Consider the following 25,035-nt stretch of genomic DNA (forward strand, 5'->3'; position numbering starts at 1 on the left):
TTATTTTTTGCACTCATTGACCCCACCCAACCCATTTTCGGGGGAAAAAACATCAATATTGCTGATATAATACATCAGTATGCTTTAAGACCTTTCATTTGATATGCAACAACCTTGCCTTCAAAGAACTTTTAATATTTGCACTTAATGACCCAACCCTTCAAACATGTATGAAATATCGGGGTTGAAACTTTTGATTTTTGTAATGTGCTCATTTAGACCTTCAAAATGATATACCACATGATCCCCTTCAACAAAGTTGAAAAAATATGCAATATCAAATCTTTAAATAGGTATTGATGTTATATACAAAACCATTTTAAAATATGAAAATTTAAATTTTGATATTGGTATGATATTTCAAGGGATATAACTCATGTAAGGTTTGATAACAGAATTATTCATTAGGTCATCAATTTGTGTAGATGAAACTGTTTTCAGATTGATTCAATCTATAAAGATCATCAAGATATGAGCGATTGAAAGATAATGTTTTCAAGAGACATAACTCTAAAAGAAGATGATGAATCCTTAGCAGGGTCATCTGCTAAGAGAACATGATGATGTGTACATGTTAATTAAAAAGTATGATCATGATACCATTAAAAATGAGTAGATGAATAAGGGAGGACCATGTAGAAAAAGTCCTGTAAAAGTCCCAAGTGAGGTCTATAGATTGTTCAAATTTGGTCATATCTTGGAAGATGACGAAACAGGGCCATGTCAAAGTAAATGTTGGAAGCAAACAAAAAAAGATTAAAAACAATAAGGTCTTTCCTTAAGTGTCAGTCCCTGTAAGAATCAAACATGGTATGAAAAAAACCCATCATTTTGATAATGTAATTTGACTACAGTCAAACCTTGGTAGCTCGAACTCCAAGGGACCATTGAAATGAGTTCGAGTTATCGGGAGTTCGAGAAATTGAAGTTCGTATATTTCCAGATTTCTTTCGTTGGCGGTCCGAGTTCGACTTTATCGTAAGATATTGCTTACTTCCTCTGAAGTTGTGTTAGTTGAGTTACAATTTCATTGAAATGCACTGAAATCAAACATTTCAAGAGCAGATAACTTTAACAAAAACCCCATTTTTGTAACATTCTATTGAAAAAAAAATTCTGAGCAAAGCCAGTGATGCAGAGATTATTGTTATTTTCAAATAGAGAAAGTATCCTTGAGTGATATTGCATCGTCAGGTCAATGGGTTGTTGACATTCGTTTTTTTATTTTTCCCATTTTGCCTGTGTCTTACAAATACTTGCACTTAATTAACATATGGATCTCTATAAGATTATACCACAAGGTGCAAAACCACAAAAGGTCTGACTAAAAGGTCAAACTGGGGGAAAATAAGGCTATAAACAAGCATTTGTTTCCAAACAAAAACATCTCTATGAAATTGTATTATAAGGTTCTATTCCACTAAATGAAGTTGAAAAATATAAGGTTTATGTACAGTATACTAGTTTCACAATAGATTTGAATCTTCAGTCGAGTACTGATTTTTATACCCCCATTCTGCAAGTGGTGGTACTATATGTTCTGGAATCACCATGTTTGTCCATCAATATTGTCAAAAGTGTATTGGCTCCCAATTGATAGATTGATTTTTCAATTCGGTATATGACTTTATGTAGATGGTACTACTTGGGTTTTTTTATCCTTCAGGATCAAATTACCTTATGTCTCTGGTTCATGCCAGGAACTTTCCTACTATTTTTGAATAGCTTTTATATTAGTAAATATGTTTTTGGCGATTATTCAGCTCAATAAAATTCTAATACCGGTATTCTTGCAAGTAAATTCATTTCTACGATAGTCTTTAAATCAACTGAAAATTGAGGGACTCATGTGACTTCTGAGTTTTATAACCCTCTGATATCGATTAAAAGGACATCTGTTTGAAAATTGACTAAAAATTACTTTCACTGCGAAAGAGATCTGGTGTATGAATATTAAATGTATCAAATTGATTATTTTGTATAAATACATTGCCTGTTTTTACAGTACATGTATACAATTGAAATTACATTTTCCATAATAGATTGTCAAAGAAAAATTCAAACACATATATAGAAGTTTGAACTATATTTTATCAATGCCTTTGATATCCATATATGGATTCCACGTGATTGGCTAACTTTAAACCTGAGATAAAGAGATTGCACTTTAAGAAACAAAATAAAAATGAAATGAAACGAAACGAAGCAAAACAATGGAAATGAAATTAAATGATATTTTGAATCATCAGTATTATATGGATGTGGGTTTTAGTAGTGGTGAAAGTGCTGATCTTATAAATAATTAATCTTTTTGGAAATTATATAGAAAGAGCAAATTGCCATCGGTGGATTATGATTGGTGTCTTTAAATGGTTTTTAAAAAACTGACAAATAACTCATTGCTTCCAAGGTTCAGTGCCATTGGCACTTTGATTGTCCTTGAAAGATGTTTAGTAATATATTTTAGTTCTGACCTAATACTGTACAGAGGTTCAGATTTACTATCACTAGTGGAAAGTTAAGGATTTTAAGTTTTAAATTCATGGTTCATTTGAGGAAAACTAAATGTCTTCATAAAAGTAATTAAAAAGGGTTGAAAGTCCATGAACTACATTGTACATGTACTGGTATGTAAATGGAACTGTCAGATTTTGATAGTCCAGGAGCTAGCACCCACTCTGTTTTAAACTCCTGCCAGTCCAGGAGCTAGGACCCACTCTGTTTCAAACCCCTGCCAGTCCAGGAGCTAGGACCCACTCTGTTTTAAACCCCTGCCAGTCCAGGAGCTAGGACCCACTCTGTTTTAAACCCCTGCCAGTCCAGGAGCTAGGACCCACTCTGTTTCAAACCCCTGCCAGTCCAGGAGCTAGGACCCACTCTGTTTCAAACCCCTGCCATTAAATGTACTGTATAATTGGTTTATTATGATGTTGTCTGTATACTGATGATACATGTAATGGTTTCTGGACAATGATTTGGATTTGAAATGAACAGACATTTTACATAAACGGAAAAAATTGCAGTCATATATGAGTATCAAATTGTTGTTGTAAATAAACATTGGTATACTGATCTCTATGATATTGTAAATAAACATTGGTATACTGATCTCTATGATATTGTAAATAAACATTGGTATACTGATCTCTATGATATTGGGTAAATAAACATTGGTATGCTTATCTCTCTAATATTGGGTAAATAAACATTGGTATACTGATCTCTATGATATTGTACCTTAAGGTTCTATTCCACATAAAGTTAAGAATGGTTTTGGGGGTTCTACACTGTGACTTGAAACCTTTAGGAATTAGGAGCCAAAAAGGAGTCGGAATAGATGTTTGAAATAAAATAAAAATTTCAGCTTCAATGGGCCTATGCCCTATGGTCCCTACAGCTACCATTCCCAATCACTTACATGTATAATGTTTTCTTTACCCAAAAGATGGGATTGCTGGATTAAGGCAGCCACCTGCTTATTGCTGGATTAAGGCAGCCACCTGCTTATTGCTGGATTAAGGCAGCCACCTGCTTATTGCTGGATTAAGGCAGCCACCTGCTTATTGCAGTTAACTGCAGTAGCTGTATCCTTTAAATTGTAAAGTCTTGTATGTTGATGGAAGAATGAAAATGTTTATGTTTTTTGCAGGGATTCTATTGATAAATTGAGTTTGAAGGATGACAACCTCACAGGAGGATATCCTGGCGGATATTTAATGCCTCATATGATGCCTAGTCAAATTCCGTCCTCTACTACATCTCCTCATGATGGCCGAATGCTATCAATGCTTGATGGTCCCTTGCCATTCACAAATACTCATAAACTCAAACATGAAATTATGTCTTCTGGTGAGTACACAAATTAAAGCATCAAGTCTACAACCATATATAAAAGCTAATAAAATCAGAATAACATGATATGCCTAGAGTTATTGCCCTTTCAATTTTCCAAATTCATGTCCATGAATTATACTAGTCAAATGATGAAGTTCAATTTCAGTCTCTTTAATCACATGAAGGTAAAAATTTACAATGTTTGTAAGAGATTTTAAAATTTGCATCTGTAATTTGAAAGAGAGATAATATGTAGTTATTATGTGTCTGATAAAGATGTTCTGATTTTTTTTTCCTTTTTTAGGCTCTGGACACAACAAGTTATGCCAGGTGTGTAGTGATAATGCATCAGGATTTCATTATGGGGTGTGGTCATGTGAGGGATGCAAAGCCTTTTTCAAAAGAAGCATTCAAGGTATATTATCTGATGTATTATTTATTTTCATGCAACCACACAAAGTTTCGGTCAAAATAGGTACGGCATTGTCGTTACTGTTAGATACTTGGTTTTCAAGGGTTAATTTGAATATTAGTTGCTTGATCTTTATAAATTTTTATAGCAAGGTTCTAAACCACAAAAAAAGGTTGGAATTGATTTTGGTGGTTATGCCCTCAACTACATGTATTTGAGAATTAGGGGCCAGAAAGGCCCTGATATATAGAATGTAGCTATACAACTCCAGTAAAAATTTAGGAATGTCTATGATATTGTTCCACAATATTCTACACCACAATGATCAAACTTAGATTGATTTTGGGGTAAAGACTTGAACTCTTGGGAAATTAGGGAAATTTCATGCATTTTCATGTTGTCCAGACAATAACTGGACTATTAGGGAATGCATCTCTTTGAAATTGTATTACACGGTGCCACACCACCAAATTAAGAGTGAGATTGATTTTTGTGGTTAAGAATTGATCATTGTAGGAATTTGGGCCCCAAAAGGGGCCTGAAACAAGCATTTTCCTTATGTCTGTATCATAACTTGAGTTGAATTGAATGGATCTCATAAAATTTTACTTCAATGTGCCACAAAAGGAAGACTGAAATTGATTTTATGGGATTATGACTTGAGGCAAATAGGAATAAGGGGTCAGAGACAGGTTTTTTTCAGATATCTGGACAATAAATTGAGTAAAAAGGAATGGATCACTTTGAACTTGAACCACAAGGTGCCATATCCCCACTGAAAGTTTGGGAATGATTTTGCAGGTTTTAACTGGAACCAATTAAGAATGAGGACCAAAAAGTGACCACTTCAGTTGTGGTCAAATGTTTAATTGTTATTAAAACTGTGTCAAGTTAAATGGTGTTTACACACCTGCCCCAACTGTTGAGGGTTGATCTTTATACAATTTTTTTAGCAGGGTTCTAGACCACAACAGGAAAGTTTGGAGGGAGGGATATGGCCCCAATCGTCCTGTAATGAGGGGCCAAAAAGGGACCTTAAACAAGCATTTCGTAGAATTTGACTATACATTGTAAATCCAGTAAAAGCATATGCTGTCTTTGATATGTTCCACAATATTTTGTATAACAAATGCCAGACTGGGATTGATTTTTAGGTTTTGGACTTGAACCTATTAGGAATGAGGGATCAAAAAGTGGCTAGAAACAATCGTTTTCCTGATTTCTCAGCAATAACCTGACTATTAGTTAATGGATTTCATTTAAATTGTACCACAAGGTGCAATACCTTAAAGGAAGTTTGGATTGATTTTAGAGGTTATGAATGGAACCATATAAATGGACAACCAAAAAGGGGCCAAGTTTTGATCAAATTCCTGGAAAGCATTTTCATACAACCACAAACATTTGATTGATTTGGTTGTAACTCAATATGTTCAGGATTTAAGGGACAAAAATGGACCAGAAACAAATAATTTCCTTAGTAAAAGGAAAAACAAGTGGGAGTCCTTCGAAGCCAAATCTAACCCTGTATTTAATTTTTGGATTTTATACAAAATGTTCAAATCTGTAACAATAGTATAGATTAATGATATTATAAAATTAGTCAATAAGATAAAGTAAAATATTTGGTTGAAATAACACAACACACAGAATTTACTAGATCTCATTCGGTATAGTTGTTCAATATCAAATATATCTGTGGTAAAAGCAAGGTAATCCATATTATGATATAAAATTTGTTGAAAGCAAGAGTGCTTGTTGGGAAAAAGAATTTACTGAAATCAATGCCATTGTATAAGAAACCAGAATATTATTGCTGTATACTTGTAAATTAATGTAATTCTGCTTACAATGTTGATGTTTTAAATGCTGCAACAGGGGTAAAGATTAACTTTTTGAGGCCAGTAGCCACCTGGGCTACTAACATATAAAATCAATTAGCCCAGATAAAAAGTTGGTAGCCCAGACTTTTTCGGACAAAATTTTGGTACATAAAAATACTTGTTTGAGGGTATGAACCATTTGTTCATGGTTGAAGACCCTCATGCAACATCAAGATGCAGAACAGGAATAAAAGCCCAGTTCCTTGATATTTTTTTACTCTATGGTGTGATTTATTGTCACACACACATTCACTCATTCACTACATAGCCTCCCTATTTGTATGCATTATGGAAACCCTAAAATGTGCAGTTGGAAGTTAAAAATGTGCTTTGGATGATATATCTCTTTCAATGAATTAAAGAGTAATCAAGGGAACCAAGGTTATAGCGGTAATCAAAAGAATGGAATCCAGGGACAAAAACCAGACATGGAAAACAGACATACACAACAAAGAACATGAAGTAACTAAAATCATACATACAAAGTAACAAAAGCAAATGAGCAACTCGGACTCCACTAAAAACTGGGAGCATGGACCAGATGCACTGGTAGGATAAGCATCCTCTGCCAATTCATATAATTTCAAAACTTTAATACATAAAACAGTAGACTGTTTGAATATCATAGGGATTAATTTTTTTTCAGATTCTGAACAAATTAATCTCCAGAATATTCAAACAGTCTTGCAAAAACAGAATTCTTTTCTAAATCACTATCACAATTTGACATGTCTGACTTATCAATACTGTAATGTTTCTAACTTGTCTGGAAATAGTTTTGTATAGCATGTATTTTATATATGTTATGTGTCTCTGTACCAAATATTTGGTTTATAAGAATAAAGATTGTTGTTGACTCATAATTGCTCTTATCCTAGCTTCTCACTCACTTCTACCCTTTATTCCTGATTCTCTCCTACCTCTATCTCTTCTTCTGTCTGACTTTCTCTTTTTTTACCTGACTTCGTCTGCTGCCTAATTCTCTCCTCCCTGTCCCCATTCCTCACTCTCAGTAGCCAACTCTTCAGACTTCACCTCTTGCCTTCCTTATCATCATTAATGACCATAGACTTAGCAGGTGCTAAAGACAGGTTTTCAACTGATTTATTTTTATTAATATTCTTTTTGGTATGTCTTTCTCTTGGCTGTGGTGTTGGTTTCTTGGGGTTTTTTAACCCCAGAAATAAAATTCCACATTTTACGAAATACCGGATGCGGAAATTAAGAAACAATTCTAAATAAGATACTGACATCAGTTATGAATGATTTCCGTATTATTAGAACTGGTTACCTATAAAAATTTAACTAATGACGCTACATTTCCGATCGAATGGTAACCAGTTAAAACTCCGACCACAACTTTTGTTTCCAATAATTTTTTTTGGAATCGCCAGCTGGGCTATTAAAATAGAAAAAATGGTCGCCCTGGCACATTTCTGGTCGCCATTGGCGAGTGGGCGACCGTTAATCTTTTCCCCTGTGCAAGAAGGAATTTTCGCTCACTTAGCTCACACACAAACTTTAATCACAGTACAAAATCTCAGCTGTACTAAGCTTGAATGTTGTGTTATACTTGCCAAAACTGGTCAAGGTTCAACCACTGAGGTAACAAGCTGTGCCCTGTGAAGCCTTGTATGAAGAGTTGTTACCATTTGAACTTAGAAAATCTTGTACAATATTGTTAGTGTTATAATGCCTTCATAACTTATTTTTTCATAGAAGTGGGGTTGAGGATATTGGCATACTGTTCTGTTTTTTTTAGGGGGGCTTTGGTCCTTAAGGATCAAAATACCTTATGTTGCTGGTTCATGCCTGAAACTTCCCTACTTGTTTCTGAACATTTCACAAAAATAGAGTCCAAATGTAATTCCTTTTATATCATTCAATAAATCTTTTATAACCTGTAAATATGTTTCTGGCAATTATTCAGCTCTATAATATTCTATTAATTCTGCAAATAGAATTAATGGTAAGATCTTGTCTTCAAATGAACTGAACATTTGAGGGACTCCTTTTTGGATGTTTAGTAATAATTGTGCTAAGCATGTTCCTTTAATACAATTTTCAGTCAAAATCCCCATCCTATCATCAGTATTTCATTATTAATAAATATGAAGTGAAGAGCAGTGATTTTAATCAAGTAAAATTGGAGGGAAAATTCAAATTGATAAAAAGTTTTGAAAGTCTTATTTGATCAAGATCTTTTATCTTAAGCTGAAATTGGTTCCATTTCATTATGATTACAGTGAATGATAATACTCATTTGAAATAGTTTAGTATGTGATTGCAAATAAACTTTTGGATCGATTTTAAAAATTTGAAAAAAGGTAAAACGGGACAAAATTTGTAAATGTGTGTGAAGTTGGGTATTGTTTAACAACAATTAAGTTTTTAGCTCACCTGGCCAAAGGCCAGGTGAGCTATTGCCATCACTTGGCGTCTGTCGTGAACAGTTTTTCAAAACTCTTCTCCCCTGACACCACTTGACCAACTGGAGCTTAACTTGATATGAATGTTCCTTGGGGTATCCTGCATAGAACTGAAGTGGGGATTTTTGATTCGTCAAAATCATATGGCTGCCATAACTGAAAATATAATACAGGGGTCAGACAGTAGTTTTGCGCATATATCTCCAAAACTGTTAGGTTGAGCCCAATTCTGACGTGGGTTAAAGTGTTCAGCATAATGAGATCTACCAGTGGTCGAATTTTCCTGTTAATCTGATAAGATGTTGGAGTTATTGTCCTTTTTCAATGTTATTTCTTTGAAAAATCTTCTCCTCTGACACTACTTGACCAGCTTGAACAAACTTGGAATCAATGCTCCTTGGGGTATCTTGCATAGAACTGATGTGGGGATTTTTTATTCATTAAATAAACATGGCCACCATTACTAAAAATTGAACATAGGGGTCAGACAGTAGTTTTGCATATATCTTCAAAAACTGTTATTCTGACATGGGTTTAAAGTGTTCAGCATGATGAGACCTATCAACTTGTCAAATTTTCGTGTTAATCTGTTTAGCCATGTTGGAGTTATTGCCCTTTTTCAACATATTTTTGCTATTTTTAATGTTATTTCTTTCAAAAATCTTTTCCTCTGACACTACTGGATCAATTGAAACCAAACTTGGTTGTGAGTGTTCCTATATAGAACTGGCGTGGGGATTTTTGATCCGTTGAAAAACATGGCAACTGTTACAAAAAATAGAACATAGGGGTCAGATAGTAGTTTATTGTATATATATCTTCAAAACTGTTAGGTTCAGCCAAACTCTTTCAATTGCTGAAATGGTCCGTATTATAAGGCCTTTAAAAGTCTTCAGGGATCAAATTGTCAGGTGATTTCTTGTAAGAGTTATTGCTCTTGAAAGATGAAAAATGACTTCTTTTTTTTTTACAGATTTCAGCCAATATCTTAAAAATTAAAATAAATAGAAAGAAACTTTCTTTTGCTGAAATGTTCCTTATGATAAGTCCTACCAAAGTCTTCTTTGGACAACTCCTTGTTAAATTTATTGTCCTTGAAAGACAAAATTTAACCAGGTGAGTGATTCAGGCTCCTGGGAGCTTCTTGTTTGCAAATAACTCAGATACCATTGCCTTTAGCAAAATTCTGGCAGAGGGTAATATTGTTCAGAATCATTAGACAGAGCTATGTCAAAATTTTCAAAACAATTTGTCAACTGATGTAGGAGTTACAGCCCCTGAAATAGCTTTTTGGTATTTTTCGCATGTACTACTTTGCAAAAGCTTCTCAAAACCATTTTACAAAATTTATTGAATGTTGGCATATTTATTCCTTAGGGTATCCCACACAAAATGACCTTTGTGATTTTGATCCATGAAAATACATGGCTCCTGTTACTGAAAATAGAACATAGGGGTTAGAAGGCAGTTTTTTGCAAATAACTCAAAAGTTGTTGCCTTAAGCAAAATTCTGGCTGGGTAATATTATTCTGCATCATGAGACGAACCTATGCCAAAATTTTCAAAACATTTAATCTTTTGATGTTGGAGTTAGAGCCCCTGAAACAGTTTTTTTGTGCATTTTTCTCATCTGCAACTTTGAAAATTTTCTTCTCTAAAACCATTGTTCAGAATTCAATGAAAATTCGCATATTTGTTTCTTAGGGTATTCAACACAAAATGACCATTGGGATTTTTAATTCATGAAAAAAAAATGGCCACTGTTACTGAAAATGGAACATAGGGGTCAGAAAGCAGTTTTTGCAATTAACTTAAAAACTGTTGCTTAAGCAAAATTTTTGTGGCGGTAATATTGTTAAGCATTATGAGACTGACCAATGCAGAAATTTTCAAAATGATTTGTCTATTGATGTAGGAGTTTCGGCTCCTGAAATATTTCATAAAAAAAATTTTTTTTCACATGTACAACTTTGAAAATCTTGTCTCTAAAACCATTTCAGAATAATCAAGGGAATCAAAGTTCTAGCGGAAATCAAAAGAAAGCAATCCAGGGACAAAGACCAAACATGGAAAGCAGACATACACAACAAAGAACATTAAGTAACTAAAATAATACATACAAAGTAACAAAAGCAAATGAGCAACACGGACTCCATTAAAATTGGGGAGCATGGACCAGGTGATCTGGTAGGGTAAGCATCCTCTGCTTTTCTAGAAACACCCGCCAAGTTGCTCATAAAAAGTCAAGTCCTGGTTAAACGAAAGAGGAAAGGAAAACTAGGATACGATGATCAAATCAGTTTTCATTGTGCAGATGGATACATCGTAACGATCCACGAGTTCATGATGGCAACCAGTAAGCTTCTGTAGTGATGACTTCAAACTTGTAGCAACATAGGCCTGTTCCAGAAGCCTAACTGTAAGAAGTCGAGCGTGGTACAAAAAGTCTGCGTAGGTCATTTAATGAAAATAAGAATATTGGTTCTTTGTATTGTGCTCGAAATGACTTGTAATTTTTAATCCCTGAATAGACATAGCTGCCTTGATCAGAACAGAACATAGGGGTTAGAAGATAGTTTTTGAAAATAATTAAAATACTGTTGCCTTTGGCTGAATTCTGGTTCAGGTCATAAAAACGCTATTAAAAGCATTTCCTGCATTTGACAATTCAGTAATTTTAAATTAGCCTGTCTCATTCCTCAAGTTTTTCAAATAAGCAAATGGTTGACCAGATGAGCAATTCATGCTCTCTTTAGCCTCTAGTTCTCATACCCAGTAGTATTTTATTATACCCTATGGCAGTATGCAAAGAAAGAAGAGGTATATAAATCATTATCTGTCTGTCCATTCATCTGTCCACAAATCTTAACTATTTAGCAAATTGTTATGAACTTTTAAAGGAAGGTTGGGCTTCATATGCACTTTTTGCAGAATGGCAGTAAACAGTAAAACTCATGATATTTGCAAAATAAGCCCGTTCAAACACTGTCACACAAAAAAAACCTTATGGTGATTTTCAGAAGTTGGCATGTATGCATTAGATACCCTTTTTTGAACATATACTTTTGAGGGGCATTGCCATGATCCAACACTGACTACGTACTAAAAACTGAGGCCTGATTGATTTTGTAAAATATTTTCTGAATGTCCAGTTACTAAAATTAGATATGTCTCTGCAGATCTTCATTGATTATCAGATTTCTGTTGTGCTATTCTGTGTACCACTACACCAGTAGACATTGTACATGTCCTTCTACTTTTAGGACCAGTTGACTATGTCTGTCCAGCTACCAACAGTTGTACCATAGATAAACATAGAAGGAAGAGCTGTCAGGCTTGTCGACTGAGGAAGTGTTACGAAGTTGGAATGAATAAGGGTAAGATTCTTTATACCTTAACCATTTAAAGTACTTAAATTTGTTTCGAAAATGTGTTTTTCTACTGCTGATAACCTAAAATTGGGTTACTGGTACTTAAAACCAAATGGAAATTAGGTTTTCTTGGAGTTAATTTATTAAGCACCTCTATAACGTATAAAGGCATTTGAGTTACTACGAAAGTACTTTAATTCTTGGACACCAATTTTCATGGATTAAGGATGATTGACAACTTCGCAGAATCTTTAATTCATGGTTTTTAGGTTTTCAGTAAATACATCAATGAGATCTCCTTTTCGTTGGAAACCAAATTTCTTGGTCTGACTCACCAACAAAAACCACAAAAATTGGTTCCCCACAGACAATAGTATTTTTACAGTATTTGCTTTGTCAACAGCTCATTTTATCAGCGTTTCTTGGAGTTCTTGCAGAAAAAGAAAATGACATTACTCAGACATGATTTTGATCTGAAGCTTAAAAACAAAATTTTGTTTTTGAGCTCACCTGACCAAAGGCCATGTGAGCTATTGCCATCACTTGGCGTCCGCTTTGCCATCTGTCGCCGTTGTGAACAATTTTTCATAACTCTTCTCCTCTGACAATACTTGACAATAATATATATATATATATATAAATATTTATTTTTCATATAAATGACTTATGACTTTCTAATAAGTTGGAACCAAACTTGGTTTGAATGTTCCTTGGGATATCCTGCATAGAACTGATGTGGGGATTTTTGATCTGTTGAAAAACATGGCCACTATTACTAAAAATAGAATAAAGGAGTAAGACAGAGTTTTTGGCATATATCTCCTAAACTGTTAGGTTTAGCAAAATTATTTAAATTGCTGAAATGACCCTTATTATAAGGCCTTCAAAAGTCTTCGGGAAATCAAACTTGTCCGCGACCGCGTGTAAGAGTTATTGCCCTTTGAAGATGAAAAATGACTTCCTTTTTTACAGTTTTCAGCCAATATCTTGAAAACTAAAATAGATGGGAAGAACCTTTCAATCATTGAAATGATCCTTTGATAGTCCTACCAAAGTTTTCTTGAGTCAAAATTGTTGGACAGCAACTTGTCAAATTTATTTCCTATGAAAGACAAACTTTAACCAGGTGAGCGATACACGCTCCTGGGAGCCTCTTGTTTTGGTTTCGTTCTTACTGTACATTTACCTCTCAATTTCCACCTTTTTGTGGCTTTGTAAAGTCGTGGCTTGTTTCTGATGACTTAATGTTAGTAAAATATTAATTATTTCTGTGACTCTGATGTCATATAATTTATTGCAAATAATACATAATAAGTTAGTTAAAATTTGAAGAAATTAAATCTGAACATTCTCAACAAAACCAAAATAAAAACTTCAATTCTTGTCAAATACTGTAACAAATGTCTAATATCAAAATTCAAAGCTATATTAGGTTTGAATGGTGTGTCCATACTCATTACTGAACTATACAACATTTTACGAAGTAAAATTTAAGTGTTTTATTTGTGTTTTGTCTTGTTTTCCTTTTATACAAAAAAAAGATTGCAGTTGTATAATGGTATGATGCTGTTGGCACCCTTGTTGTCATTTTGTCCATAGACACTTGGTTCTCGTTGATAACTTTGATATTATTTGGTTTATCTTTAGTAAATACCATGAGGTTCCAGAAGGTTGGTATTGATTTTTGAGGTAATGGCCCTTTCTGTTTTGGAATTGGGGGCCAAAATGAGTCAAAAACAAGTTTTTCTAGTAATTTAACTATTTAACTCCAGTATGTTCTACATTATTCTTTTTCACTATGGTCATACTGGGATTGATTTTTAGGGTTGTACTTTTGAGGAATAAGGGACCACTGTGATTCTTGTTAAATTCTTTTCCTGTGTCAAATATTTAATTGCAATCCAAATTCAGAGCTGTATCAAGCTTGAAAGGTGTATCCATACTTACCCCAACATTTCAGGGTTTGACCTCTGCAATCATATCAACCTGAGACCAGTGAAGCATTTTTATTAATTTTTGGTGTAATTTGGTGCAAATGGCACAAATGCAATATGCACTAAAATCTGGTGACTTCCGCTAAAACCTTGGTTCCCACGATATGACTGTGTACTCCTTCGTAACTGTGTTGACCCAAATGTTTTCAATCACCTGGAACAAGATTAAACAACTTGCAATGGCTATATATAGATATTGGGGTAATATATAGTCATTTGTAATGAACGCCTGTGTTTGAATCGGAAACTGGGTAAAATCACATCAATTCAATACTAACCGATCATTTTATCTTTTAACGTAAACTTTCTGTTCTCATATTAGCAAAAAAAATAAATAGATAACACGCATAGACATGTGTATGATATGTCTTAAAATAGGTACGTTGTAGCGATCTTTGGGTAACTTATGATATTGACCAGAGAACCAGATTAAGCAACTTGTAATGAATATTCAGAAATATCGGGAGCGTGCTAATGTATAATGACCTATATAGTCTTGTAACCAGCTCCTGTGCCTGAATCTGAAACAGGGTGATGTTCAGTGCTAACCGATTATTTCATGTAAACGATCTGTTCTTGTACATTCAAGAAACACGAGTAGAACACACATGTTTTTATCTTGTATGAAGGCAGAACTCTGATGGCATGGCGGTAAACATGGCGAGGGTCTGCAGCATTATGTGGCACATAACTACATATTTATATAAATCATATGTTAATATTAAGTACTGAAATTACGAGTGCAAGAAGTCGCTAACAATATTAGCGACTTAAAAATACCAGTCATATATACATGTATTGCAAATTTGAATTAATCATTTGCTGTACCTGTGTTTCAAGGAGTTACCTCTCATCAGCAACATTAAAGGAGGCCATGCCCATTAAAATCTGCTTTTTGAATTAGGGTTCAATATTGAATACATTTTATTTAATTGCTCATGAATATCCCTGTTTTTTTTTTTTTCAATCAGATTTCAGATATCTCTTATGGTTTTCAAGTTATTAGGGGCCATAATCAACCTTTGAAATTTTTGGTTGGATTTTGAAAATTATCGTTTTATTAGATTCCTAGTGAATCCTTGCCTGTGTTTTTACGCCAGATTTTTTGTTTGTTACAGGGATAAAAAAAAAAAAGGTTTTTGATTAGTACCCTTAAAGCAGACGTTTTTTTCACCTTTAATTGAATTTCAAATTATGTGTTATATTGTGTCATAACCCAGTGGCATCTCCAGAGGGATGGTGCAAAGTGCAGGGAATTGCCCCTTCTTTATTGGAAAATTTGTCATTTTCATGTGTAAAATTGACAAAAAATGGCAAATAATGTCCTAGCCTCCCGCTTTTCTGAGGAGCCTTGGCTGGCACCCCTCCTTTTCAAAGTGCCTGGATCTGGCCCTGTATTTAGTTGTTATGTCCAGAAGGAGCTGCATGTCCTTATGCTTAAGTGTATCTAAAACATATATTGTGTCCACACTTGCCCAAAGTGAACAGAGTTCAATATGTTGTGCTCAGTGGAGCTTTTTATTCAAGTATGTGATTGTATTTTATTCGGTTATTCTCTACATTGTGTATATATGAAAACAGGAGATGTGGTACAAATGTCAATAAGACAGTCATCCACTAAAAACCAAGTAATGAACAATTAAACTTCTACAGTCTTCAATGATGTATTCAGTTGTTATTATGGTGATATTTTTTTCCAAGGAGCCAAATGTAAACTTTGTTGATTGTAGCTTTTGCTTGATCATCTTGTTCACCCACCTGTTTATTCTGTTCAGATGATGTATCTTGCAAATGAATTTTAGAGTTACATGTAGGATTACAAAATTATTAATACATGTAAATGGAGTATATCCAATTTGTAATAAGTGTTTTACATGTTGTATACCAGTATACTGGAATGTGAACAGGAAATGCTGGATAGTCACTTCCATGCATAACCTGCACACCATGGCTTAGGGTAAGAATTTTCCTTGCAGAAGTAAGCATGCTCATACACTAAACTGTAGTTAAAGGGTAACACACAGTACCATCATACTTCTAACCTAGTCTCACTGTTAATTTTTTTTGTAAATGGCATTTAATTTTGGTCAAAGGGTTAGTGACCTTCCAGTTGAAAATTCTGGAATGGAAATTGTAACTGGTTGATTTTCACACTGAAACCAAAATTGCCTTATCTCCAATCTGTGTCAGACATGACATCATGGTTGTTAAGAATTAGGTCAAATTTATTATAAAAAGGGTTTCATAGTAATCAATAAAGATGGTTGAATGACCTTAAGGCCAGTGGGATCAATGACTATTAAGTCAGCTTTACCTGGTTTTAGGTGACAAAGTATTTTATGAATTTACTGCTTGAATAAGAAGTTAAATAGTTTCTTTTGTTTGAATTTATTTGATAACAGCAATGTTACTTTTTACTAAAAATGATTTGATATTAAAAGTACAATTTCTTTGTGGCAGTATGGCATTGGCTGAGGGATTTTTTTATCCTTCTTTTGTTTGTCTAACATGCATTTGGAAAAATTGGAGGAATTTCTTGATTTTTTAAATAAAAAATAAAATGTTCAGTTTATTGGAAGGTTACCAAAGTTCATTGACCTGGTGGATCAATAGTCTGTATGGTTGTATACCTACACAGGACATCAACCTCAATAGTGGTTATGTCCTGAATAAATTACACTATATATATCTTCACATCATAGTCTTGTAACATTTAAATGAAACTCTTCAGATGTTTGGATTGTTTTGTTGATATTCTAGTTGGACTGTTTTCTGTTTTACTAAGGTAATTTTTTTAAAATAAATAATAATTTCACACTTATGTAGTTCTTAAATGTAAGATGTTAATTAAAGTTAAGGCATAGTCATTATTTTGATATCATCGAGGTAAATTTAAGAAAAATGAATATTTTTAATTTGAAAGGTAATGTTTGCTTGACAAATGCTCAGGTATCCAAACAAATTTTCACCTATTATGTCCATGTTGAACTCAGGAATTGTACAAGTTGGTCTACTATCTAATGATTCTAACTTTACATTTACTGATGCAGTCAACAAAGGCTATACTAAACATGTAGCAATTCCTAATTACATCATACCAACCATTGCTCTAGTTTCATATTGTGGTCTATTTACAACTTTTTGAATTATCTGAACAAGTTGCCTCTGTATAAAGACCCCCTGCCTATAGTGACCTTTTTATCAATGGCCCTTGAAAGGTGACTTGAGACAGGAAAAAAATGTAACACATTTGCTGAAATTAAAAAATGACAGAGATTCTGATTGATGAAAGCTTTACTCCATGAAAATAAACCTCCAAGCATTTTTTTAAGTTGGGGACTTGTATGGCTAATAAACCTTAGATATCGTACATTTGAATTGAACATATTTTATTGCATAAAGAGCAAAGGGATTGGACCAAAGTTATTTCAAATCACCCTCTCCCAATAATTACTCAAACTGTTCCTAGCACATTTAATGGAACACGTCAAAGATTTTATAGATGACCGACATGACAATGGTCATGATTTTATGAGTGACTATGATTGTAGTCATGTTTCTGTACAAGTGTCTGTGGTGTAATGTACATATACTGTTTTACCCTTGCCCGTGTTTCCATCCGTATACTGTTTTACTCTTGCCCGTGTTTCCGTCCATAATTTTCTGTCACATTTTTCTCAGCAACTACTCATCACAGTTGCTTGAAATTAACACATTCTTCCTGTAGGTATGCAATAGGAAAAATTCAACAACAATTTCCTGTTTACTCAGGACATTGTTTATTTTCCTTACATCGTGATTGAAAGCAGGGATATCACTAGTGAGCCATCACTCTCAGATTTCTTAGGGTTATTTTTGTATTAAGGGTAGTTTGAAACTTTATTTTATATTATGCTTTTCATTGATAATTACAGGAACACAGAGAAAAGAGCGGAAACCAAGTGCTAACTCTAAGGTGACAACAAAAAGAAGTCGTGCTGATTCTACTGATAATATAGTCAACTCTACAAGTGGTAGTCCAAATCCTGCCAAGGTAACTTTACTTAATTTATTGATAGTATAGTCAATTCTACAGATGGTAGTCCAATTCATGTTAAGGTAGCTTTACTCATCAAATATATCCTTTTGTTCATACTATTTTAAACTAGCATTATAATGTTATGTGGTATCAGGGTAATCAAATACACATTATTAATGGTTGTATGATAGTTTGGCTCTGTGTTGGTCCATTTGTGTCCTAACTTGAATATCAGTTTATCTTTATAAAATTTTACAGTCAGGTTACAAACCACAAAAGATAGGTTGGTATTGATATAAAGGTTATGGCTTCAAGTATTTTGGAGTTAATGGTAAAAAAGGAGCCATAAAATATGATTTCATAAAATTGAACTTCATACTGCAGTAAAAGTGTATGGATGTCTTTGATATTGTTCCAAAATGTTCTTTTCCACAAAGGTCAGAGTGGGATTGAATTTGCGGGTTGTCAGTAGGATTGAATTTGCAGGTTGTGAGTGGGATTGAATTTGCGTGGTTGTGAGTGGGATTGATTTTGGGAGTTGTGAGTGGGATTGAATTTGTGGGTTGTGAGTGGATTGAATTTAGGGGTTGTGGGTGGGATTGATTTTGCGGGTTGTGAGTCAGATTGAATTTGGGGGTTGTGAGTGGGATTGATTTTGCGGGTTGTGAGTAGGAATTGAATTTGGGAGTTGTGAGTTGAACCAATAATGAATGAGGGGCAAGAAACAATACATGTATCTGGATGATGGCTTTTGTAAACTAGAATTTATCTCTGAAATATTTGTACAAGGTGCCATATCACTGAAGGAAGACTCTTTTTGAGGTTGTGACTGAAAACATTTGGGAATGGGGGCTAAAAAGGGGCCACCTGGAATCATGTCATTTTTATACCCAGTGTAACGAAGTTGCGAAGGGTATAATGTTTTTCACCCGTCAGTCCATCATCAGTTTTCTGGACATTTTTTCTAAACGCTTGCAGGTATTGACATGATTTTTAGTACAGAAATTCAACATGATAAGTTACAGGTCTTGTTTACGTTTTGTTTTGCTCTTATTATTTTTACCGAAATTACGGGCCTTACACTTAGCAAAATTCACAAAAATAACAGTTTTCCTGACTTTTTTTCTAAACATTTGCAGATATTGACATGATTTTTGGTATATAAGTTCACCATATGTTACAGGTCAAGTTTATGTTTCATTCCGCTCTGATGATATTTACAGAAAGTATACAGGCCTAAACACTTGCAGATATTGACATGATTTTTAGTACAGAAATTCAACATGATAAGTTACAGGGCAAGTTCATAGTTGGTTCCGCTCCAATGATTTTTGCCAAAATTATGGATCTTGATCTTAGCTAAATTCACCGAAATAACCGTTTTTTTTTTATTAATTTTTTTTCTAAATGCTTGCAAATTATGTTATGATTTTTGGTATATAAGTTCACTATGATAAGTTACAGGTCAAGTGTACGTTTTGTCCTGCTACGATGATATTTACTTTGGATTAACTAAAACTCAAAGAAATCACAGTCTGGAGTTTGAAACTACCATTCTGAGTAATAGAATTTAGTTAAAAGAAAAAGATCTGAAGCCTAAAAAACACTCTCACTCCTTTTTTATTGGGGTCCTTCTACATGTTTTTCTCTTACAAACAAATTTACTTGAGTATCCAACATGGGGACACGTGGGGTATGTGAGCGCGATCACTAAGGTTCTGTGTCTATGTCAAATAGCTGTCCATATTCAGAGCTGTAGCAAGCTTGAATTGTGTGTCCATAATTATCCAAACTGTTCAACCTCTGCTGTCTATCAAGCTGCACCTTGTGAATCATTTTAATGAACAATGCTATATAGTGTATCACAAGGTTATTGTAATATATTTAACTTAATTCAAAAATCTATCATTACGTATTTTGGTCTATGCCTTACTTGCTTCACCCCCTACACAATGATTTGATGAATGATGAACTGCTCTGTTATATCACCCTGATATATTACCCGTTTGGCCTGCAATTGTTTTTTTTTCCATTTTACATGCACAAAAAGGAGTTCTGACCACACTATAATAACAAATACTAGATTATTGCTTTGAACATTGAAAAGTTTACAAAATCTTTGGCACCTGCTTTGTAGAGTCCTAGGCGGTCAGAAACTGCAGCAATATTGGATGCTCTATCAAAAGCTGATATGCCAATTGTAGAAAGCTGTCATAACCACAATATCCCACCATCAAGGGTGCATCTGTTAAACTCTCTTGTCAAACTAGCAGAGAGGGAACTTGTACAGTTGATAAACTGGGCAAAAAATGTTCCTGGTAAGTTCCAAATGATTTTTTGGGTTATAATCTCAGACAATTACTCAACACCACTTCTGACAGTTTCCATGAAACTTTGGTGAATTGTTTATTTCTATTGATGTAAGGTACACAGAGTAAGGGAATCTTTAACTATTTCTTTATTTTCTGTTCAGCATTCCATGGTTTAATAGAGCCAGTTCAACATATTAAAAAATTTAACTAATTAATACAACATGTAACTATAAAATAAAATAGTATCTGTAAAATAGACAAGTGCACACATTTTTTTTTTTAAAAAGAGGAAAGTTAAGAAAATTGCAGTAATTGATTAAGAATATTTAATTGATTCTGAATCCTTGAAACGTTTGCAATATTAATATTCTACAAAACAAAATATGAGATTATTATCCTGATTTATTAATAGTTACAATAGTTTATAAAGATTATGTGATTTGTTTTACAGGTTACATAGATTTATCACTGAGTGACCAGGTTCATTTGATAGAGTGTTGCTGGATGGAGTTATTGTTACTGAACTGTACTTTTAGGTCTATGCCATATCATGGCAAACGTCTAGTGTTTGCTCCAGATTTTATTTTAGAAAGGTAGGTCAACACTAAGGTCTTGGTACTTAAGTTTAACTGCAGTATAATTACCGCAGTGAATAAAATGTATTAGTTTTCATGATGGTTAAAGTTCTTGTTTTCTTTGAATGGTCAGTCACTAAGGACTGTTAACTTTTTTTCAGTTCCCATTGGGAGATTATGGGTATGAATGAGATATTTGAACAAGTCAGTGCTGTCTCTGAGAGTTTTGTTCAGTGCCAGCTACACAAGAATGAATGTCTGTTGTTACAAGCTACCGTTCTGGTTAATGCAGGTAATTATTATAATGTCTGCATATGTGTTTTCATATGTCAAAGGTAACCTTGGTTACATTATAATGTTGTCTTTATTTATTCGTAAATCCATGGTGACCGTGGTGACATAATGTTATCTTATAGAAATCCAAGAATAACCATGGGTTACATTACAATTTTGTCATCATATAAAGTGAAATCAAGGCTAACTATGAGTACATGTGTAGTGAATTAATAGGTAATCATCATAAAACCGAACTAGGACAAGACTGGCAAAGTTAGATAAATGCCTTTTCCATACTAGGAAATGACTGGGGAACACACATATGAATTTCAAATATAAAAAAGATGATCATTGAAATTTTAACCAACTGATTAATGTTTTAATTTCTTGAACAAGTTCAAAGGATGACTTGACAAGAGAAATAGCAGTCTTGATGCCATCCGCTTGTAACAGTGTAACAATGTTCTTTTAGATATTGCTGTCCTTGAAACTTACAGGAATGAAATCCTTAAAATGATAGCAGATTCTTGAACATCCTGTGGAAAATCCTATACCTTTATATGTCATGAAAAGAATGGGAACGAAACATATGTCAAAAGATTAGCAAAAAATGAAAAGGCAGGGACAGAATGATCAGAAAAGACACTTTTTATCTTCTTTGTCCTAGTCTATGTAGGTACTTAATCCTATGTCCTTTAACATCAGATTCTGTTTGAAAATTCTCTTTTTTTGTTAATTACTGAAACTTTTTTTTTTTTACAGAAGTGAGACGACTGTCAAGTTGTGATAAAATCCATAGTATGAGACAGTCAATTTTAGATGCAGTGGTGGACACTGCCCAGAAATATCACCCAGATAATTTACGACATGTTCCGTCTATATTGTTACTGTTAACACATATTCGACAAGCTGGGGAGCGAGCTGTAGCCTACTTCCAAAAACTGAAACTTGAAGGATCAGTGACTTTCTCTGATTTACTGAAAGAAATGTTAGATTCACAAGACTATTCTGAAGTTAAGGTAGAAAATACAGCAACATGAAGTTTTAAATGTTTTTGATATTAATGTGGTGCACACCTGTATGCTGAAAGGACTTGGAAAATCCAGGCACTATTATAATGGTCTGGTCAGTTGTATTGTGTCAGGTGGTCAACTGTGATGACCAAAAAGGTTAATCGAAAAATGGACTCTTGTCTTGAAGTTATCTGTTATTGTTGTTATCTGTTCTTCAATAGATGGACATACCACAGACACACTTATTGTGGCTGTTATCAAATCTTCATGAAGAGATCTTTATTTAATAGTTTACACTCCTGATGGCTATTATCAAAACTTTACTGAGAGCTTAGTATAACTACTATCAAAACTTATTCCTATCAATATGATTAGATTTATATGAAAATTCTATTGTTGAACTCCTTACCTCAGGTTATGACTCAGGTCCCCAGGTTATGACAGGTCCTCAGGTTATGACTCAGGTCCCCTAACTTGACTACAGGTTTCATATTTGTTATTTAAGTTTACATACATGTTGATTTTAACAGATATGATTATAAAATGTTATCAGTTCAGCTGTTTTCTGAATGTATATACTGGCAGATTTGTATATTTTTCAGACCTTTTTTTAAACCAAGCTACCTCACAACATACTGGTTGGTATAGTGTGTATGTTAATGTGTTTTTTCTGTAGTCCTGATGAATATATTTTATTTTCTATTGGTAAACAGATGTTTTGGATTTTGTAAGTAGAAATCAGAATATATGATTAAGTTGTTTTTGGTCTGTATACTCCCATCATACCGTCATACCTTAGCATTACATGGGTTATATCCAGGGGAAACAAATCTTTGCTTCATTTACCATTAGTTGGATGGATAACTGGCAGTGCAATATGGTGGATCTCATCTTAAATCATCAGGTATTGTGTGCATCGTAGGGGAGTATATCACTATCTATTGCTAATACAGCCCATCAAGATATTCACCAAACTAAATGTACCAATGTTTTAATGCATGTTGATTTTAACTACAAATGATTAGTTTATTAAATGATCTTGCTGCATCGAGGGTTCATACCACATGATAAGCGTCACCATGGAGTAACGCATTTCAGTTATTACATTGATGTTGGTGACAGCTCAGCTTAATTATCTCTATTTTAACCTCCCAAAGTACCAAAAGTGCATGTAATTTCTATTTAATGTAAATCTGTTTATTATGTCCTCAGTTGTATTTGTGGTGCAGATAAATCTTAAAGAGATAATGTGATTCAAATCAAAAGTGCTTTGTTACGAGTAAGTGCTGTTATAATATATATGATATTATTTTTGTCAATTATGCTGCTGTTTATTCAGTAAAACTGAAGATTCTATCTGACCATTTGGATGATTTCAAGTGTTTTTTGTTTAAAGCTTTTCTGTAGATCCTTACTTTGTTCATGAAGTTTGCACACATTTCTTGATATTTAAAATGGATTAACTGAAAATGATCAGTATGTTCACATACTTTTTGGTAATATGTTCTTCCTATAGAATGCTGCTTCTTTTATAGCTGATTTATTATACCACATGCAACAATTGGCGTACAATGTTGTATCTGATCATCCTCTTTTTGTCATCACAACTGCATACAAGCTACCTAACAGAATTGCACAAAATTCAGTATGTTGTAAGGGCACATCAGTAGTTATGCATGTTATTAGGGAATTGTGATACCTCAAATTTTGTGGGAGTTATTCCCTTTGAAATTAGTTTCCTGAAATGCACTACTGTAACATCTTTTCAAATTGTTATCCTGTGTCAAATGTTAAGTAGCAGTCCAGTTTTAGAGCTTTATCAGGGTTGAATAGTTTGTCTATACTGGTACCAACTGTTTAGCATTTGACCTCTGTGATCGTATAAAGCTGGATCCTTTAGTTTCATTTTTACATATGTCTATTTTTACCAATCAAATGAACATTACAATATAACCATAGATGGTTTTTTGAAGTAAATTTACAGGTGTATGTTATGCATTTGTTTGCAATAGAAGTCTTAGGTGTTGATGGCCTAAGTCTTTTCCTGTTATACGGGCCTGTTATATATAGAAATTGGAAAATCTCTATTTTGAACTCGAATGAGAAGCTATTAGTCTTCAGCAGACAAAAATGATACTCTTCTGTAGATTACTATTCAATTTTCTTGATAGATAATTAATAAAATATTTATAATAATCGGTTTGGATCGTTATCAGCAGAAATGTTGTCATGTCAAGATTTATTCTTCTTCTTCAGGTACAGTACCGTCCTCCCTCAGGGAGTATCATTGTACATCATACTTTGTCTGATATTTTTATAAAATGATTTATGTCAACTTACTGAATCAGCAACTTTGTTGAAGACTACATCGTGTTAAACACGCTTTGTCTTATGTTATATTATGTATATTGTTTTGTCTTTTTCGTTGCATTGTTTATTAGTTGAGTAAAATTTGAAGCAACATTAAAGAGTAGTGTGAATAAAGAATATTTACCAGATTCTTTCCATTATCATTATAGTTAGTTCACACAAGTTTTTTATAGTACTATCATCATTAGTTCATTGATTCCGTCATTAATTGTTCATCAAATTGTCACCATCAACATTTTCCTCAAATCTTCACCTCTGATGTAACTTGTGTCACAAACTTCAAGGATACTTGGACAATAACCCATTTGATTTCTATAGATATAAATGTTGAAAAAAGTAGTACTTTCAGTGTTTCCATTTCAATTTGACTCCTTTTGTCTGTTTCAATGCTTAGGTAGTATAATACAGGTAGGTCGTTTTTGAAAACTGGGTCTCATGTTGTTGAAATAAAGCAGTTTTGAGGCAGTCTGCGCATAAATTTCAAGTGTTTTGTCATAAAAAGTGCATCTTTTTTTAAATCATTGGTGTGTGAAGGTTCAATTCATGCT

General features: G+C 33.7%; 1 protein-coding gene across 2 annotated transcripts in view; it reads left to right on the forward strand.

The window, feature by feature from the left end:
• Positions 1 to 24,615, forward strand: part of LOC148623313 (estrogen receptor-like) — a 34,452-nt gene extending 9,837 nt beyond the window's left edge. For both annotated transcript variants that reach the window (XM_088565089.1, XM_088565090.1), the window contains exons 2-9: positions 3,650 to 3,849; positions 4,139 to 4,249; positions 11,822 to 11,935; positions 17,838 to 17,956; positions 20,079 to 20,259; positions 20,705 to 20,846; positions 20,990 to 21,120; positions 21,867 to 24,615. In XM_088565089.1, the coding sequence (XP_088421215.1) occupies positions 3,650 to 3,849; positions 4,139 to 4,249; positions 11,822 to 11,935; positions 17,838 to 17,956; positions 20,079 to 20,259; positions 20,705 to 20,846; positions 20,990 to 21,120; positions 21,867 to 22,144 (1,276 nt within the window). In that variant the 3' untranslated portion in view covers positions 22,145 to 24,615. The remainder of the gene's footprint in view (positions 1 to 3,649; positions 3,850 to 4,138; positions 4,250 to 11,821; positions 11,936 to 17,837; positions 17,957 to 20,078; positions 20,260 to 20,704; positions 20,847 to 20,989; positions 21,121 to 21,866) is intronic.
• The last annotated feature ends 420 nt before the right edge of the window (positions 24,616 to 25,035 follow it).

Source organism: Perna viridis, chromosome 2 (genome assembly GCF_037379345.1).
Source record: "Perna viridis isolate PV_CMFRI_1.1 ecotype Kerala chromosome 2, ASM3737934v1, whole genome shotgun sequence".
NCBI lineage: Eukaryota > Metazoa > Mollusca > Bivalvia > Mytilida > Mytilidae > Perna > Perna viridis.